The following is a 21336-nucleotide window of genomic DNA, read 5'->3' as shown; positions in this document are numbered from 1 at the left end:
ATAAATCTATAATTCTGCTTTTAATATTTTCAACTGAAATATTTCACGGGGGAGGAGGTGGTATGTGGAGGGCTCATGTAACCAGCAATACATATGAGGCATGTTCCAAAACATCATGGATGCAGATAATAGACTCTGAAAGCTTGTGAACATTAAACTACAAATATATGTGTTTTCCTTAGGACTGTTTTCTAAATTGTTTTTGTTGGGGAAAAAATAAAGTTTTTCTTTTCATCCAGAGCTTCTTCATCCTAAGTTTTTTTGTGACTGTACTCTTTGGACTTAATTCCTGCTTTAAGACAAAATTCAAGAAACTACAATGAAATACTTTAACGTTATCAATACTTAAAAACTGTATTTTGAGAGCTATCTATTTTGAATTGTATACCTACTTTAGAGTTAATAATCATTAATGAGGGTTTTTTTTAATCCTGTATTATTGAGCACTTATTATGGAAGAAGTACTATGCTCAAAACTCAGTAAATAACATATTTTAATCCTTATAACCACTCTGTTAGGTAGAATTATTTACCTATGTTTTTCAGGCAAAGATACTGAGGTTCAAGGATAAGATAATATGTCCAAGTCCTGGTGAAAGCAGAATTTAAATCTTGATCTAGTTCTAGAGTCCTGAACACTTAATGATTTTCTTAAAACTATGTCCTTTAGAGATCTCCTGTCCTTTAACAATTGCTTCTTGATTAAACATCACAGGTTGTGACAGGTAAAACCCATGCAACAAAAAACTCTGACACCTTTCAAAAAATTTCATCTAGGATAGACCAATCACTTCAGGTCAATCCATTTAGGAAATCATTCTGTTCAATGCCATAAAAATCTGCTGTTGCTTTTAGTTTCCAAGGGCAGTTCTGCAATCAGAGTAACATGCCAAGTGAAAACAGGTGTATGTAGATTCAGATATTTCAGCAGGGAGCTGGTATTTGATCACGCTAATGAAATCCAATGTAATTACTCAACAAGCTTGGATGAAGAAATGTTGAGGACTTGCCAAATAACAGTACATTAGACAATCGCAGTTGAATAATGGCATTGATTTAGAATTAAACAGACCTTCAAAACAGGTGAATGTACTTCTTATATTTATAAACTGGAAACCAACAGCTGGAAGTGTCCTCATCTTTAATTTTTAGTCAAAGCTAATTACTGTGAATCTACCAGGTTCCATACAAAAGTTCATAAGTTTCCATTTTCGTATTTATGCAGGCCAAATTTTATAGTAGCACACTCCGTATACAGGAGTAGAACTGTAGTTTACTGAATATACTTGTTAACAAGTCTAGTCAGTAGAAGTTAAATAATGAAAGTATTTGAAAAGAAGTGACCTGCGATCTTGGTAATAGAAATCTGTTAAACCTTGATCCCACAATATTCATCTCATTTGATAATGTAAGTCTGTTTCCATCCCCAACTTAAGAAATAGCAGTTGGTTAAAGAAATGTTTATGTACTCATTTTTTCTTCCTTTTTAAGAGTAGCTTTGATGTTATACTCTTGTAGATGTTATGCTTATAAAGAATAGCAACTTCAGATAAATTCTTGCCTGAATTATTATTTTTTGAGAAATCCTGGGAAAGAATTCAGTGAGGTTGCAATGTATTATGTGATGACTTTTTTTTCCTCCCACATGTGACCAGATTTTACTGGTGACTTTTCTATTGCTTAGTCCTAAAATGTAGTAAGACACCGTCCACCATCATTGTCTTGTTCTAACTCAGTAGATGTTCCTGGATGACAGTGTCTATGTGTTCTCTGTCTTCCACTTTTATATGTTTATTAGTAAGAAGTTAATTAGTGTTTAATATAATAAATGAATAAACCGACTCTTCTGGAAATACATGTTTGAATCATACTTGTATATTTTAACAGAGAGTGAGGATGGGGAGGAGGGACTAGAGGGACTAGAGCAAATCAATAGAAGAGTCAAACTATTTTAATAGGCTAACGTAGTCAAGACAATTTTAACAGCACTCAGCAAAATGAAAGGCAACAGTTTGAAAAGTAGAATCTTGTATTTGCCTTAAAATTGCATTTTTCTAATGAGGAAATATAGAATACCTGCATGATATGGCTTGAGAGCAATTAACACAGAAACAATTTGAAGGAGAGGGACTGCAGCAATTCTTTATTACAACTTTAGTATGGGTTGCAAACTCACTGAACCCTAAAACATGGTCAACTAAGGAATGCTAAGAAGAAATCATTCCACTATACTCTGCATGAGTCAAATCTCATTTAGACTGTTGTATTTTTAAGGACTAAAAGTAAAGAGGAAAATGAAAAAACTGTTAAATTAAGATGGTTATCGGTGAAAATCAGGAGGATGATGACTCAGGAAGCCATGTTCTGAGAAAGAATACTTGTCTAGTACAACAAGATGAAAAATTTAACCAGACACGACAGATAATCAGTTACGTCAATGAATATATACTATAGAGAAAGGTGTTAACTTTTCCTCTTTGGAGAAAATGCATTATAGCATCTAGTACAGAATGTTCTAGTTTCAAGCTTCAAATATATAATTTTACCTTTTCTATGATTATGAATAAGTTACTTTAACTGATACCAGTTTCCTCCTTTATAAATCATAACAAAGGCCATCAAAGGGTATTTATGTTGGACAAGTAAATTGGATAATGAATTCATATATCCGATACATGATAGGCATTCAATAAATGGCAGCAAGTATTCATATTTCATTGGTAAAAATGGGAGAATTAATATCAGTAAGTATATACGGAGGCATATTCCACCTTAATATGAAAAATATCCTTCAAAAATCTGTAACTGGGTTTCTGAATTTGTGGACTTTTGCTTAAGATTACCACTAGGAGAAGGTTCCAAGGAAGAAATTCCTACACTGATGGAAGGATAGACCGGAGAAAATATTCAGTGTTTTATCATCTCTAGCTTTATGACTATCAAATTTAATGTGCACAGACTTTTGGGAATTACTTTGAGTCAAAATATAACTATAAATATGTTTACTTAATAATTTGAACTTGTTATCTTTCATACACAAACCTAAGGGAAGAATCTGTGTAAAGTATGAATTTAACATAAAAAGCAACAAGCATGAAATTTGTAGGTAATAAAAAGTGGAGAATTTGCTGTTGATAGACCAAAGCCTTCCAGAATCTTTGATATTGCTATTGTACAGAACAAGGGTTTCAGACAGATGACATCTCTCTTCCAGGAAGGGAATTTTTGGAATAATGGGAGGGATAAAATTAATTCATATGACTAATATTTATTGTATGTTTAGTCTGTGGCTCCTTCAAAGAGGGGATAATGAGCATATAAAATGATCATTGTAATATGAGATCTGAGTGCAAGGGATAGGATAACCACAAAAGGATAATCAAGGAGGATATTCTGAAAGATGAAAAGTGAGCTCAGTGTTGAAGGATATCAAAGAAGGAGGCCAGATCAGTAAAAGTCCAGAAAAAAATAGATACATCAAAGTTTCATCTGTAGTTTTTAGTCATTTGTAAGCATTGATTTCCTCCCAAATGCTTTATTTGTCAGTATTTTACAAAGTTAGTTTTGCTATGTGAAAAGAAACCATGAAGTTCTGAATATAATAAACTGTTGTTGCTTTTTTTCCCTTATGAAAATTGACTCTTGAGGTGAGATGATCGTGGGGGAAACGCTCATGGAATTATGATCTTGGCAGTCTCAGTCCTGGTTTATACAACACACAAAATTGGTGAAAATCAATAGTATTTTGTTAATTGTATTAATATAAAAAGGATATAATTACATATTAGAATTTAAAAAGCTAGATGTGTTGCTTCATACTTATCCAGAAACCATTTATGAAAGAGTTAATTCAGTTCAGAATATGCTTCTCAGTACAACTTGACTGATACATACTGTATGACTATTATTAAATATTCAGATGGAAAAGAGTATGAAAAATCATGGGGCACGGGGCAGCAAGAAGGTTTTTTTTGTTATTTTTATATAATTATGATTTATTCCCAGAGAATCTGAATCAAATCTCAGATATCAGTGGCCTTATAGATGGAAAACAGGGAAAATGAAAATTAATGTGGTAAAGAAGTATGATTATGTGTATTTTTTAAATCTTTTGAAACAACTTATTACTTATTTTAAAAGCTGTTTTTATCTTAAAAGATAAACTCAGTTTAGAAAATTGATGAAATAAACACAAATTAAATCCATAGAAGAGGACAGAGATGTAAAGATACCTGTCAAAAGGATATCAATAAAAAAATGGAAGAAGTAACAGTGCAGTCACACCAGAGGCAATAAATCAGATCAAAATAGGGTCCCAAACTCAAACTATGCAGATGGGGATCAAAAGGACAAAGAAATGAAAAAAAATGTGAAATTAATAAATAATTTTTAATTATTTAACAATTAATAAACTAAAGACAAATGAGAAATTGTTACCCAAGTTTGTTGAATTAATAACTAATAAGATCCTGGTTGAATTTTCTGTGCAATATTTTTGTATGGTATACAACATTTTGTATGTGATAACTTTTATTGAAGACAGTCTAGAGCAGCGGTAAGACTTACGAAAATATTAGCAAGAGCTGGTTTTATCTGCGCTTCAATAAACACATTTATTCTAACTTCCAAGAAATCTCCTCTCCCTCTAGTTTCTTCCTTGGTAACACCTACAGTTCATAGGGGCGATCGCAATTTCCTGCCTCCATGTGATCATTTTTCACAGTTTTTTCATTTCTTTGTCCTTTTATTCCTCATCTTCATAGTTTGAGTTCAGGGCCTTATTTTGGTCTGACTTATTGCCTCCCACGTGACCGCACTTTTCCTTCCTTTATTTTCTTATTGATATCCATTTGGCAGATAGGTTTTCATCTCTATCTGTCCTCTTCTATGGACTTCTGCTTTCATCACATACAGGCTCTGTATCTTAACTTGGTCCTTTAATTTTCTGAACCAATAGAATATACACAAAATCTGAAATTCTCAGCAAGTGCTATATGATCAGGGCTCCAAGGGTCTTTGTGACTCTGCCTCTGCCTATGGCATATTACTTGTGGGGCACTATCATACAGAATGTAGTACATCACTTCATATAACAAGTGTCAAAATACAGTTTGTGTACTTTGACTTTTCTGATTGGTGTTTATCGATCCTGAGTCAGTTCCTTCAGATTTACACTCAGTGTAGAGTTTACCTTAAACTCTGGCAATAATGGTCATTAATTGCAGTCTTCAGTAGTGGTGTGGATTTTTCATTTTCCTCCCATTTCTTCAGTTAACTTTTCTGTTCTTTCCTCTCCTGACATGTTTAATTTTGTTGTTGTAAGTGATGTTTATTTTGTTCTTGTTGCATATATGTTATAGACTTTTCATGCTATTGGGGACCCGCATGGTTTATCATTTTCTTTTTTTTGGTATATCATTTTCTTACAGTTCCTATTATAAATCATTTGGTGGGTGCATTTTTTCTACATATTTCAGAATGATTTTTCTTTCCTTTGTTCTGGAATATTATATATAAGTCATATTTTGAATTATCATTATGGTTTATTCCTACTCACTGATTTCTGAATGAACAGAGAAATGTTGAGATTTTATGTATGCCAACAGATAGGAGTGTAGGAATTTTCTGTTGCGTGGCTAACTTTCCTCTTAGGATTTGGCTGAAACTCAAATCCTGAGATAGAGAACAAGGAATGTGGGCAGCTCTCTGCTCTGCTTCTTGTTATTAAGCAATCATACAGTCGCTTAGCCTGGTTGTATGGAGTTGGCATCTTCCCTGCTTGCTGACACTCTAAGTAAAGGTGTGCATGAAAAATTAAAATCTTCAACATGCACAACTGCCAGGTGTCTGTGTCTCAGCCCACACTTAACAACATACCTTCCTTTTGACCAGTTCCTGTCCTATATATGTCTGTTACTAACTTTATAGGAATTTTAATAGAAAAATAGGTGATGTTACTTTGAAGGTAGCCACACCCTCCATTTTAAAAATTGCCTTTATTTTTTTTCTCATAAACTAAAATAAGCTGAGGTTAAAAAACACCTGGAGCATAATATTAAACATAAATCTAGGATGGAAAGTTCATGTAAATATAATATTTTATAGCCCTAGCATGGTACTTTCTAATGATTTAACATAATGAAAAATTAGAATGCATTATTGAAATACTTAGTAAACTCATGAAATATATAATGCACATGCTACATACCATTTTCTTTGTGCACAAAGGCTCCTTGAGGAGATTCAGGGATACCTTTCCAGACTGTGATTGGTTTGGGATAGCCAGGATCCATGGTCTTCATTTCTTCACTGTATCTCCAATACCTGAAAAGAACAATAAACAAAAACAACAAAAACAAAACACATGCGTAGGGAAGGAAATTATGTGTACACAGTAACAGCTAACATTCATTAAATCCTTACTGTATGCTGTTAATGACTTACAGAACTTATTAAATACATCAGAAAGACAGTGGACACCAACAGCATTCGTTTTATTTCCTTTCTTGCTATGTTAAAAGCATATATTGTTACTGTATATTCAGTCTGCCAAAATTAATTTAAAATTCTAGCTAAAAAATTGTGCTTGCTAAATATATATACAATTCAAAAAGATATCACTAACTTATGGATAAATAAGTGGTTTTCATGATTGTTTATAAATCTTTCTTATTAGGAAGCAGAACACTTTTGTTTTTTTGGAATCATCTTTAGCAGAATCTTCATTCATTCATTTATTCATTTAAGAAATATTTACTGAGTATCTATTCTTATGTTTCTGGCATATTGTAGATGTTAGAGATGTAACTTTGAACAAAACAGGCTCCAGCTCTCATCAGTGTTACATTCTAGGATATGTACAGGTTCTAGGCAATAAAACAACTTATTAACAAATACATACTGTGATAGGAGGTGGTAAGTTTAAGAAAATAAGCGGATAAAGTTAGCTAGGAGTATAGAGAAGCAATATTTATTTATTTATTTATTTATTTATTTATTTATTTATTTATTTATTGGGGGAAGCAATTTTAAATACTAAACATAAAGGTCCTTTCTTGTGTTTTTAAAATATTTTATTTATTTATTCATGAGAGACACACAGAGAGAGAGAGGCAGAAACACAGGCAGAGAGAGAAGCAGGCTCCATGCAGGAAGCCCGATGTGGGACTTGATCCTGGGCCTCCAAGTTTACACCCTGTACCAAAGGGAGATGCTCAACCGCTGAGCCACCCAGGTGGCCCCATAGAAGTCCTTTCTTTATCAGACATTCAAGCAGAAATAAGTGAGGTCCAACATACACAGTTTTTGGAGAAATCTATTCCAGGGACAGGAACTAGTTAATGAAAGTTACAGTGGCAAGCACAAATCTGGAGTACTTAAGCGTCCACAAGGAGGCTAGGGTGACTAGGATTGAGTCAACAAATGGAAATAAAGGTCAGAGTGGGAACCAGAATCTAAGATTAGAAAGACCTTTATTATGATAGCAAAGTCTCTGATTTTCCACTAAGGAATATGTGAGGCCAACACAGATTTTGAGCAGGGAGCTTCAAGATATGGCCGATGTTTGAATGGAACACACTGGTTGCTGTGAGTTAAATAGACTTAAAGAGGTAAAACAGAAGCAGGGATACCAGTCAGGATGTCACTGCAATAAACCTTGGAATAGAATGTAAACTACAGGGTTGAGGATAATTCAAGGGGTTGGGCTATCTTTTGAAAGGAAATCCCGAAGAGCTTACTCATGCTCATGGATGGAATCCAGGGTCCAAGAGAAGGGAGTTGGGCATAACTCAGGAATTTGGGGCCTGAACATGTGGAAGAATCATGTTGCCATTCAGTAAGATAAGGAAATGGGGGCAGGTAAGTTGGGTTTGTCTGAAGAATTATGAGTTTGGTTTTAGATATGTTAAATTCAGATATCTGCAAGACATCAAGGTGAAGAACTGTTGATGAGGCAATTGGCTATAGGAGTGTAGACTTAAGGCAGGCCTTGACTAGAGTGCTCAGGGTAGAGATGAGGAAACTAGATCAAAGGAAAGCTCGCCGCTGAGAGTCAGAACTCTGAGATCCCCATGCCTTCACAGGGTGGGCCATGAGTCAATTTCACAGACCTGCTAGACATCCAAAGAATAAACTGCAACCAGCCCTACTTTGGATCACTCAGTTTTGTTTAAGATGTTCTAGGAGTCAAGCGAGTTTATGTCTTGAATGTTCAAAAGGAATGACAAAATTGGGGTGAAACATTGACAGTTCACAGTACATTGCATACTTTAAGGCAGGCATATGCTCTATGCAGTATCTCATTTAATCACAATAAACCCATGAGATAGCCATCACTGTCCCCTTTTAAGAGAGGAGAATTCTAAGAGGACAATGAGGGTTAAACTTATAACCAGTTCTATCTGATTTTAAAAGTCCTCACTCCTTCCTCTATGCACACCAAATATGTTTTCCAAATTTAAATTTATTTGACAACCTTTTGTCATTTTTTCCCACTAAACATCTCTTATCACCTACTAAAGCTAGTGTTTTACCAACACAAGACAAGTTTGGGAAGTGATGTACTTAATGCATTATCTCAGGATTAGGCACTTTGGCTGAAAACGGAAAAAAAATAAGGTTTTTCTGGTCCTTTCTGGATAGTTTCTTATTCGAGGCCTATGGAAGATTCTTTATCTACAGAGTCGTGGGGTTTTGTACATAAGGTTTTGCTATAATTCCCTAGAAACATCCACTCAGGTAACATCTGGAATACTAGCAACTCTTCCATTTTCAATGTTTACTTGGAAATGAGAAAAAGACCGTTTCAGGCAGTATTCCAATAAGTGAGCCACAAGGCAGATTTTATACAAAAAGGGAAACACCTCTTACAGGTATTTGTCACAGAACATGCTGTGATGAATGCAGAATGGTTAATGTGGTTGATGAAATTGCACTCAAAATTTCAAGATACCTTCTCTCAAGTAAATATTTCAGTGGAGTTTACAATAGTCATATACATCAACTGGTTCCTGCACTTGACCAAAAAGAAAATGTCTTGGGGAGAATTAGCCAAATGACTTATTTTTGGATTCTAAGAAACACTTTTTTTTAAACATTTTACCTGGCTAAAATTAGAATGCACTTTACAGTAGATACTGTATCAAAGTTTACTTGGTAGGGTTTTTACCCTCCATGATAGATCAAATAATGACGTATTTTACAATAGATGTCATTTTTAGATATAAACTATAACTTAGAGTAAGTTTTGAAATACTGCTTAGTCAGAAGTTTGGAACAACTAAAAATTCTGGGGATAACGGGATCACACCCTGTAGGTGATTTAAGAAAGTATTAATTACATACTTAGGAACCAGGTTTGTTCTCTGAGAGGTAGTTGTAACAATGTTCTTATAACAATACCAGTAATTTGTGTAGGTTTTTGAAGCTATAAAGTAAATTTATACACAAACATGGTTTTATTTCATTTCATTTAAGTCCCTCAAAAATCTTTTATATTGAATATTGCAGTGTTTTTTATGATGTCCTTAGCATAGATTAAGTATTTATGTTTATTCAACTCAGTCAATGCTAGAGCATTAAAAGATAATGATTTAGTTTTGTTTACTCTTTTGAAATATTGCAGAGTTGAGACTAATGCTGCTGGATTCATAGGTTAGCATATGACTGTTATTGTTTCCCTTGGCAGAGCATTCTTACCCTCAGTGCTAACTCTTAAGATACACTGCTTGAGTATCATTTTCCTTCTTTTCTCCTTCTGTTCACTCACAGACCCACTGACCCACCAAGACTTTTCTTGAACCAGGCACCAAAGATTCACAGAGATCACATTTCCAGAAAATATTAATGGAATGTGAATTTACTTACACTCTTGTAGGAACACAATTCTGGTATGAATTTTACCCTTTCATCACTAGCAGATAATGCAAAACTATAATTTGGGATCATTTCACAATCTTTTTTAAACACCCAGCATGGGCTTGGACCCTTAGGTTATCTGTTGTAAAAAGTATATAAAGTGACAGCTTTGATAAATACCCAGTAAACTTGTATGTGATTAGAATCATCTAACTATATTCAGAGCTGCCTTAGAAGAGGTGCTGAGGATTATGCATAAATACAGGTTTGCATTTTAACTTTCAACATTTTTGAACATATTTCAACATAAACAAAAAGCTCATCCCACTGATTTTTTTTCATCCCTGAAAAATAAGCTTATGGGTTCACTGAAAAGCATATTAACATATTCAGATGAAGCCTGTGTAAATGAACCATTGGGGGGGGGTGGTTTACAACTTAGATATTATAGGAAAAAAAAAACTGGAATTTTGGCAGGAGGGTGGGCAAATGATAAAAGCTATTATAAGTGAAACTTACAGTTCTTTTTCTTCTGATATATCCATTATCTCTACTGTAGAATTATGACTTTAAATTGCTGATTCTTTGAGAAAAGTATTGTGAATCAATGCTTCAAAATAAATTATAATTGGAAATGAGATTTATTTATCATTTTTTTTACTTTGATCATGGGTCATATCCATAAAAGACAAAAACTGTCCATGTAATGGTATACAACATTTTGTTAAAAGTTTTCTCTGCCAAGAAATGCTTTCTCTGCTAAGAAAAAAAAATGGTACAGAAAATTATAGAATGCCATACTAGCAATATGCTAGATACTGAATTCAAACTGAACAAAGAGTGGCTCCAAGGGTTATTTCATGTGACCCACCCATTTCTTCATCCTACTTTGTCTCATTTCTGTACTACAGACTACTTGCTTAAGTTACACAAAATATAGGACCACTTCTTTTTTTCATATCCAAATAGTTACTCAAAATCCCACTTTTCAGAAACAAGTTTCTGGAACTTGAGATTCCAAGAGAACACTGATAATTCTTAAACACGCATCAGAATTGGAAATATTAATCTACTGTGTTGGATGATTTTAAAAATTCATATATTGGGGATCCTGGGTGGCGCAGCGGTTTGGCACCTGCCTTTGGCCCAGGGCGCGATCCTGGAGACCCGGGATCGAGTCCCACATCGGGCTCCCGGTGCATGGAGCCTGCTTCTCCCTCTGCCTGTGTCTCTGCCTCTCTCTTTCTCTCTCTCTGTGACTATCATAAATAAATAAAAAAAAATAAAAAAAATAAAAAAAAATAAAAATTCATATATTAATTACTTCATAAACACACAAGTTAAGCTGGAAGAAATAAACATGTTTTTCTGTTTGACTATTAGTGGTAATAATGGTAAAAACCAAAGTGGATCTAAATTTTGTCTTTCTTTGAAAATATCTTAAAATTCTTAAAAGTTAAGCTTAGAATGAAGTATGGCAACAGAGCCCTGTATATATTTGTGAGAAGATGCTGAGAGATGATTTAGAAACATAGCATTTTAGAGTTAAATGCTATGAGGATGCAAAATGTATCCAAGCATCAAATTATAGTGTATTAAGAAAAGGGCAAGTGGGAATCTGAAGAACTGAGTTCCAGGCTATATGTAAAATAGTGGGAAATGGTGGAAAATTTTATCTGACTTTACAGATTTACTTAAAGAGCCATCATTTCAACTATTCTTCTTTAGCTGTCTCTATACTTAGGTAGTCCCCTGCTTTTAATGCAATTTATGTCAATTGTTCTCCAATGTGTACCTCAGAGCGAACTTTCCACTGAGAAACAAACTCAAAATATCCAAGTACCTACTTGATTCCTCCAGTTGGTGTGTAAAATAGACATCTCAATCTAAATATGAACATTTCAAACTTTTAATCCCCCTTCCCCAATATCCTTCCCCTTGCCCGCCCTATTTCTGGAAATGGCACCATCTACGCAATTTTTCAGGTTTGAAAAACCTAGAAGTTATCTTTAATTTGCTTTTGTCCTCACCTCTAAAATCTAAGCCATAATAAGGACTTGTTCTGATTACATTCAAAATATATCCTGTAACTACCCTTTTTGTTCTATCCCACTACAACCTCTGTATTTCCCTGTACTACTCCAGCAGTCTTCCCAGTTACGCTCTTTGCTTCCACTCCTGAGCCCATTCTTCACACGGAAGCCATAGGGATGTTTGTGAATACGCATCAGATCACTTTCCTGTTGAAAATCCTCCAATGCCTTTCCATTGTACAGGAAATAAAATCCAACATCTTTGCTGTGGTCTATAGGGTCCCATATAATCTGGTCCCTATTTGACTTCCTTTACCACTTAACTGGCTAGGCTCTAGCCACAAAGTTTTAACTGATTTAAACATTCCAATATTGTTGCTTGTGTCCTACTGTGTCATCTGCCTATCACATATTGTTCCAAATGGCTTCATGTGGCTGAAACTTCACCCATTCAAGTCTCCACTCTAGTGTCCCCTTCATAAGTGAGGTCTTTTCTGACTTCCACACTGATTTTCCAACTCCTCCTAACCACCCATGAGTCTCTATCACATTACCACCTTGCTTTATTTCTTTGTAGCATTTCTCAATGTTAAAGTTTCAGGCTCATTTACTTGTTTGCTGCTTACTATTGTCTCCTTTAATAGAAGTTAAGTGCCATTGGAGCAGAAGCCTCGTGGTCCTTTCTAGCACATGTCACATCACATGTGCTCAAAATATTTTTTTGCATAAATGAATTGAAGGCTATGCCAGGACTACTATAGACATCTTAAGGAAGTAGGAATTAGAGGTATTGAGACTGGAAAAGGTTATCTCATATTCACACTATCATGATGGACAGTTGGGTTAGAGTAGGATGATTTTCTGTGGAATATAATTGAGTGTGTCTACACACTGGGTAGGATGTGAACAAGATGCAGGGCTGACACAGGGTAGCACTTGGACCAAATCTAACTTAAAGCTGTGCTTTGGGGGATCCCTGGGTGGCTCAGTAGTTTAGCGTCTTGTCTCTGCCCCTCCCCTCTCATGAATAAATAAATAAAATCTAAAAAAGAAAAAGCTGTGTTTTGTTTGTCTAGCATATTAAGTAAATGATTCTGGTTCTGAGCGCTTTTCTAGTGTATTTGTACTTTCCAGCTCACTACCACTGCCTTTCATACTATTTCTGTACCAGTAGTACGTATATTATCTGCTTGACGCTTTAAAGCAATTGAGTTTTTCACACCTGGAATAGATGATCTCTAAAATCCCTTTCTGCTCTTAGCCTCAGAGAAATAGAAACCTATTAATCAACACCCACCCTGCCGTCCCGCCTCACCACCCTTCTTAAGCAGAAAGATTGAAGTGGGGGGAGAGGGAGAAGTAAGGACAAAACAATTTGCAATGTTTTCTCTCAAAACTAGACATAGAAAGTAAAGAAAAATAAAAAAATTGATAAGTATGAAAAATACACAACGTAAGGAAGAAAGACTCAATTTGTCTATAAATGTGACAACCAAATTGTCATTTATACGTTTCGGACAGGTAGTTTATTTAATGTCTTGTCCAACTACTTTTAATCTAGAATGAGTGTATTGACAAATTATGATTTTGGAATTATAGAATTATGTGAATATGAGGTAATCTGCTTAAAAAACATCCATGACTCATAAAATCTTACATAAGATCACACACATGGAAATTAACTGGACTGCTGCTTTTACATATTTTTAAGCCTATAAAACCAGTTATTAAGGCAGAGCTTAAAATAAAGTATTCTTCTATGTATTTTGTTGTATTTGCAGGTAGCTTCTCAAGTAGGAAACAAATGTATTAAAACTCCTCTTCCCATTTACTAGTATTTCCCTTTATTCTAGTATGAATTTGTTATCTAACCTTCATTGCTTTCACTGATTGGAGGAAGTGCACATTTAGTTTCTAAACTTAAAATTTTCAGGAAGTGCTAAATTTTTCGATTGGAAACATTTTAAAAGTAATATCCCCATGTGTGAAAAAAATAGGCTACCTGATAATAGAATGGCAGTTTTTATCACCATCTGTGAAATCCTGTGAAAACTGTTGCATGAAAGCTAAGCGTCATGTTCTGTCCTGCAGAAGTGTTTTGTAAGACTTTTGTTTCTATACCTTTCTCAAACAAAACAAAACAAAAAAAACAACCCTAACAAACAGAAAACCCCCCCAAGCCCCCAAAGAACTCCTTAAACCTGGTCCTGAAAGAGTACATTCAAGCAATTAAAATGGCTGGGAACTTAAACTTACCTTCAAGGCTGTTATTTTATTTTATTATTTTTAAAATATTTAAATATTTATTTATTCCTTAATTTATTGATATTTAATAAATTAAATATTAATTTATTCAAAGAGAGAGAGACAGAGACACGGCAGAGGGAGAAGCAGGCTCCATGCAGGGAGCCCAACACGGGACTCAATCCCGGGTCTCCAGGATCATGCCCTGGGCTGAAGGCAGGCACTCAACCGCTCTGCCACCCAGGTGCCCCAAGGTTATTTTAAAGAGATGTCCTAAGTCTGCAGATTTATTTTCATTAGTGGTCACCATGCTGTGGCCCTCAATTTCTTTATTCTTGTTTCCTACTCCATTACACTTATAGCTTGCTGAGAACCAAATACTTTTTCCAGCTGTAAGTAGCATCTTCTCCTTTAATAGAATTTTGGTTTGATAGACCTTTTTTGTTTGTGATTTGGTAAACATTTAGCACCTCAGTTTGTTGATAGTGCATTAAAACATTTTGCCATAGAAGTATATACAAATCAAATATATAGAAAGCTAGCAACAGAATAAATTGAAAAGTTCTTATCCATGGAGACAAATTATACAAATCTTTTGTTCATGATAAAGCTCAATGTTTGAAATCACTTGCAATTAAATACTGCGAATTGTAAAATAAGGTTTATCTCCTTACATATCTTTCTCCTAAAGTTGGAGACATTTTATAAGGTTATACTGTGCCAAGATTATGAAGCAAACTCAATACTAGCTAGATGGGCATTAAAGCCTGTTGTTCTGTTTACGTGTAGGTGTGTATATTTTTAATTCACTATAAAATGCAGTAAAATGCATACTTAAGTTCTTCTACATACTAATAAAAGTTATATTGAGTGTCACATTTGACCTAGCTAGTAATTGTGTAATTAAACATTTTTCATCTCTATTACTTTTTCTACCTAACATTTATTTAGATTAATAAAAAATATAGACTTCAAGTTACATTTTATGTGTAATTTATATCAAAGGTGCATGGGGAAGCCATGTATGCCTAGTAGATGCTACAATTTTAAGACTAACAATTCACTTAATTTTTACTAATGCCATTAAAAAAAAAAAAGGAAAGGATTAGAAATGAAAGAAAGGGACAGTTTGGGTGGCTCAGCGGTTTAGCACCACTTTAGGCCCAGGGCCTGATCCTGGAGACCCAGGATCAAGTCCCATGTCGGGCTCCCTGCATGGAGCCTGCTTCTCCCTCTGCCTGTGTCTCTGCCTCTCTCTGTCTCTCTCTCTCTCTGTGTCTCTCATGAATAACTAGATGAAATCTTAAAAAACAAACAAACAAAAAACAGTTAAAAAAAAAGAAATGAAAGAAAGTTGCAGGGAAGGGATACTACACTTCAAGCTAAGTGATCAGTTTGCCTAGTTCATGAACACCTGTTCGTTGACACCTAAATAATCAGCTTCTTAAGAACTCATACTCAACCGAAATTGTGTGAGAATGTTTACAATGAACAGTGTGCAGAGTATAAAAATTTAACTTTCAAATGAAAGAAAAAAAAAAGCCTGTGTGAAATGTGCTTTTAAAAATAAAGTTAAATTAAAATGAAAAGAAAATTCATTGCAAGATTACAGGCACCCTGGTCACACAGATTTATAGGCATGTTAAGCTTATGGCTAAGAGGAAGAACATAAACATTCATAAGAAGGTCGTATTATTTGGGAATATTATTGGAAGATTTATCTTGAATACTATTTAGAAAGACTTTAAAAATATTTTTGATTTCATTAATCCTTGTCTTTATATCCACACAGATTCGTAATCAATAGTACATGTCTATTATAGAATAGAAATATCAACTTTTCTGAACATTAGTTAACTATTTTCTTCACATGGAAGGTGTACTGACCTGTCTCCCTTGAAGAAATAGGTTTTCCCAACGTCTTCCCACCAGATGGCTGAATCAATACCATGCGGGGGGATTCCACTTCCAAGAGTAATCAAATCATGAGGATAACCAGGTTGAAGAGTCGTATCCTTAAACACCCAGTATTTGTTACCTGTATGAAAGAAGTGCAGTTGCAGAATACAATAATTTAATATCAGAAATTAGAACATATCTATGAATACAATGCATTTAAAGTTATTTTACATGAAATTCATAATAAGTAGTAGTCACATTTGGAACACGGATGTTATTTTTGAAAGATTATCTACAAAAATGGATAAAATGGGTAACTATTTAATGATATAATCAGAATTTTTGAATTAATGTAAAAATAAAAAAGATCTACAACTTGCCATAATACACCAATTGTGAATCAAGAATCAGGACTTTTCCTCTAGGAATCAGACACGCTATTTTTATTTTAAGGCTAAATCATGACTGTGTTCTGTGCATTCTGTGTACTCTCAGATTGCTTTATTGATTACAACCTCTACTCTATTGAAACACATCCTCTAGGCTGATCCTTTCCTATTATTATAAACATTCACAAGTTCCTTTAGTGTTACAAAGTTATCCTCCTTTGACCCTATGCCCTCTTTTAGTGATTATACTATCCCTCTCTTTAATAAGAATGGTAACCTAAGGGGAGGAGAATTTAACCCTAATCCTGTTGGGAATTGTGGGAGCATGCCAATATTAAAAAGGAGACAAACTTTAGTTTTATTGCTGTTTTGAAATTATCTACAGACAACACACTTCCTCATGGCCTATGCCTCTGACAGACTGGGCCCACCACTCCTCTCTTTGGTATGCCTCTCAAATAATCTATAAACATTTCTCACTCCGCTTAAATTGATGTAACACCTACTTTCCATCGAAAACTTTTGTTCTGACGTCAGCAATGTCTTTCAAGGAAATAATTCTCCAGCCTTATCTATTGACACAGTTGCCTACTTAAAGGTCTTTTCTATAAGCTGCTAGAAAACCATTTTTGGGCGTGGAGGACTCTTTTTTTTCTCTGGGCTCCATTCTGGATGTTTTTCCCCCCTCAGTTCCTAAATGTTGACACTTCCTAGAGCTTTGGTCTCGGCCTCCTCTCTTCTTATTCTAAATCAGGAGATAGGAAGTAAGGGTAAAGCATTCATGTTACACCTTAAGGAAGTAAAACAAACAAACAAAGAACAAAAAAACCCCACAAAAACAAAACAAAACAAAAAAAACACCATGTTTTGGCCTAAAACAAAAACAAAAACAAAACAAAAACAAAACCATGTCTTCAGTCTAGATTTAGTTAGGCGTCTCTAGTTTGTTACAGGAGTAATTTTATTTACTTCAAGAGCTTCTATGACCATTTGATACCATTAAAAAAAATAAAAAACACTTATTAAATATCTTCAGTGTCCCAACTATCATGTTAGGTACTAAGGATACTAAAGACAACAAGACAGACCTGATCACTACACTGATCATCCTGCATTCTAGTGGATTAGACAGACAAAACCAAATATACAAAAATATAATTGTAGTAACTGAAAAACTACTGAATGCTACAAAGGAAAGACATCAGGGGTTGAGAAAAAAGAAATCCTAAGGGGTCTCCTTTAAAGTAAGGAGATGAGGAAAGGTCTCTGAAGAAATAACATTTAAACCAAAATTTAAAGAAAGAGAAGAAGATGATAGCTATGCAAAGAGTGTCAGGAACAGTATGCCAAGCAAATGAGTTCTGTATGATGACAAATGAAAAGATCAGTGGAGTGTAATGAACAAGGCAGTGGTACTGAAAATGTATATAGGGATTTCAGTCTTATTTGGAGGGTACTGAGAAACCATCAGAGAGATTAAATTAGTGGAAGGATGTGATCTGTTTTGTATTTTCAAAACATGATTTTTTGTGTGTGTTTTGTGGAAAGTGGACTATAAAGAAAAGAATGGAAATGAGAAGACCTGTCAACGGTCTTTTGCAGGAATTAATTAATTGAATCATTCATCAACAACTTACTTAGTAGACTTATTAGGCACTATTTTAGGCACTGGAGATGTAGCAGTGAATAAGAAAGATAACATCGGGATCCCTGGGTGGCGCAGCGGTTTGGCGCCTGCCTTTGGCCCAGGGCGCGATCCTGCAGACCCGGGATCGAATCCCACGTCGGGCTCCCGGTGCATGGAGTCTGCCTATGTCTCTGCCTCTCTCTCTCTCTCTCTCTCTGTGACTATCATAAATAAATAAAAATTTAAAAAAAAAAAAAAAAAAAAAGAAAGATAACATCTCTGTCTCTTAGACCTTAAATTCTGGTGAAGGTATATGGGAAAACTGACCTTAAAAAAAGATAATTTCAGAGAGGAAAGTACTGTAAAGATATTATATATATATATATATATATATATATATATATATATATATAGTAAAGATATATATGTAGTAAAGATATATAAAATATATATCTTTTATATATAAAAATATATATATATATTTTTTCTAAAAAAGTGGTGATTTATTTTGCTTTAACATACAATGGTAAATACGTTGGGATCATCAAGTTTTCAAAAAATTTTACTATGTAAAATTACTAATGTAAGCTCATTAATTCTTCCATTTCAATGTAGGAAAGGATCCAATTGATGCCTACTAGCAGCTTGGCTAAGAATGGACATTAAAATCAGACAACACACTGTAAATAGAAAGTACTTTCCTACAAATGCATATACAAGTTTTGAAACAAAAATCACTGCCTGCTCCACAGGACATACAGTTTGGATTTTAAAAATGCTCCAGACCAGGAAAACATAACCCTGTGTAACAATACTTATAATACAGTTTAACAATATTTTATCAAAGACTTGTCCACTTGAGAATGAAAGAACAAATCTAAGAAAAACAGTAGCCAAGGAACTGCACAACCAAAATATGAAAATTATATAAAATATTTCCACCACTATTTATTTATTTATTTTTTTTTAATTTTTTTTTTAATTTTTATTTATTTATGATAGTCACAGAGAGATAGAGAGAGAGGCAGAGACACAGGCAGAGGGAGAAGCAGGCTCCATGCACCGGGAGCCCGACGTGGGATTCGATCCCGGGTCTCCAGGATCGCGCCCTGGGCCAAAGGCAGGCGCCAAACCGCTGCGCCACCCAGGGATCCCTCCACCACTATTTAAATGCCAAATTTAATCAAGCAATAGTAAAAAAACAAAAACAAAAACAAAACAAAAACATCATAATACAACCTTCTGTTTAAAATAACAGCACTGTTCCGCCTCTTTTCCACTGAATTTTACATATGAACAGACTATATATACTGGTTTTTCAGAGAAATGTCCATTTGGTCTGTCACACCAGGCAGGCTCACACCGGATCCTCTTGTCTTCCTTCCGAGGACGGAATGTGTGTATATATATATATATGTATGTGTGTATATATATATATGTATGTGTGTATATATATATATACATATATATATATATATGTATATATATATATATATATAAAACTGGAAAATGATGGGATTTGGTAGGGTGGTTGCTTGTATTGGACACAGGAAAGTTCCCTTTATTCAGGTGACATGTGAGTTGTACTTACATAATTCAAAGAAGCCAGAACAGTGAATATGGTTTGAAGGGGTGGAAACACAAAGGACAAATGTCCTAATGAGAAGAGTGATAGAATACAATGTTGTAGGAATGTGGTAAGGATGGAGGTAAGGATAATGTGGTCTTTGTCAAAATTTAAACTTTATTCTAAATGAAACAGAAAGTCACTGAATACTTAAATTAAAAAGGTCTTTGCTAATAACCTGTAATAAGGTGACAGCAGTGACACCAACAGTGATGGAAAGAAGAAAATGAAGTCATGACACATTTTGGAGATGGCATTGATAGACATTGCTTTTGGGTTAGCTGTGGGGAATTTAAAAAATGACATATCAAAGATAACTCCAAGTTCTGATTTTTGTAAGTGAGAGAATAAGAGTGATCTAAAATAAGCCAAAGAAGACTCCTTTGTGTATGGGCTGTAGAGGGTTTGAATCTAGAGTATGAGATGTCAGTGAGAAATCGAAATGACATCACATGAGCAAGTGGGTATATGAGTTTGAAGGTAACAATCTGTAAGTCACAAGCATAAATATGGCATTTACTAATTTGAAGAAATTACCCAGGGAAGAATAATATATAGAGAAGATAAAGAGGAACCAGAACTGGGCTTCTAGAAATATATGGTCTTCAAATAGATCACATAAGGGAAGACGGAAGAGTTAGGCAAATGCAAAGGATATAGAAGAAAGAGGGAAGAAGACTGAAGTAAAAGAAAAACTTAGAAGCCAAAAAATCAGAGTGGTCACACAGGGCTAGCTCTAATCCAAATAGCTCTTGAGAGCCAAATGGTATAGGTACCTTCCTACCGGGATTTTCTATAAAGTTGACCCACAGGTCCAAATCTGAACTCATCAAAGGGCCTTTCTTCTTGTTTTCTCTATCTCTGTAGATGGCATGCTAATTACTCAAGGTGTCATATCTGGAACCTCCCCGTTTATTATTTTTCATAAGGATGGGTCATTACATTCAGTTGCTTTGATTTCTAAACTTTTCCTTGAAACTCTTCCCTGCGGTCCATTCTTATTGCCGCCGATACAGGTCAACTTTTCAATTATCCTGTCTAAAGGTAATTGTCTTGTTCACAAGCTCTGAAGTCGGTCCCACCATTTTCCATATCTTCTCCATGTATTACCATCCAAGCCTCGAGCCAGTCAAAATTCTGCAGAGTTCTGGATTATAGTTTAGGCAGAAGAGAAGAGATGAACAGAGCCATTCATTCTTCTTTCTTGGGAATGTGACCCAGGGAATATTGAGAGACATTCCCACTAAGCAAGGGGAAAGGATGATTCATTATATAGTATGAGGCTGGAGAAGTCATGATGGCCATGGGCAAGCAGACATTATGAGGATGTATAAATTGAAAAACCAGAGAGAGCAACTGAAAGAAAAAAGAGAATGGAGTGGATGCAAAGAGCAAAGCTACAGAAGAGAGACCAGAAGGCCTAATTAGAGAGATGGCAAGTGTAGTCAGTTCTTGAATGACTTCCTGTCACACGCCCACCCCTAAACTCAATTAATCTGGTTGGGTTTATTTTTCTTTTAACTGAGTAAGACTGTCCAGTATAAATTTTTGGCCATCCAAACATCACACAAGGTATTAGACGTGATGGAGCCCAAGTCTGCTACTCAAAATCCTGGCTATTAGCCAGCGCGCAGTGCTGTCTTCCATCCATGTGCTTTA

At 34.8% G+C, this 21336-nt stretch overlaps 1 protein-coding gene across 1 annotated transcript in view; it reads right to left on the bottom strand.

Moving 5' to 3' along the window:
• Positions 1-21336, bottom strand: part of MMP16 (matrix metallopeptidase 16) — a 293094-nt gene that overhangs the window by 10678 nt on the left and 261080 nt on the right. Inside the window, exons 8-9 of the mRNA XM_041769632.1 lie at positions 16023-16173; positions 6209-6324 (exon numbers count right to left, since the gene is read on the bottom strand). Coding sequence (XP_041625566.1) covers positions 6209-6324; positions 16023-16173 — 267 coding nt within the window. The remainder of the gene's footprint in view (positions 1-6208; positions 6325-16022; positions 16174-21336) is intronic.

Source organism: Vulpes lagopus, chromosome 9, assembly GCF_018345385.1.
Source record: "Vulpes lagopus strain Blue_001 chromosome 9, ASM1834538v1, whole genome shotgun sequence".
NCBI lineage: Eukaryota > Metazoa > Chordata > Mammalia > Carnivora > Canidae > Vulpes > Vulpes lagopus.
Note: the sequence above shows the minus strand (reverse complement) of the source record. Positions and strands in the feature narration are given on the sequence as shown.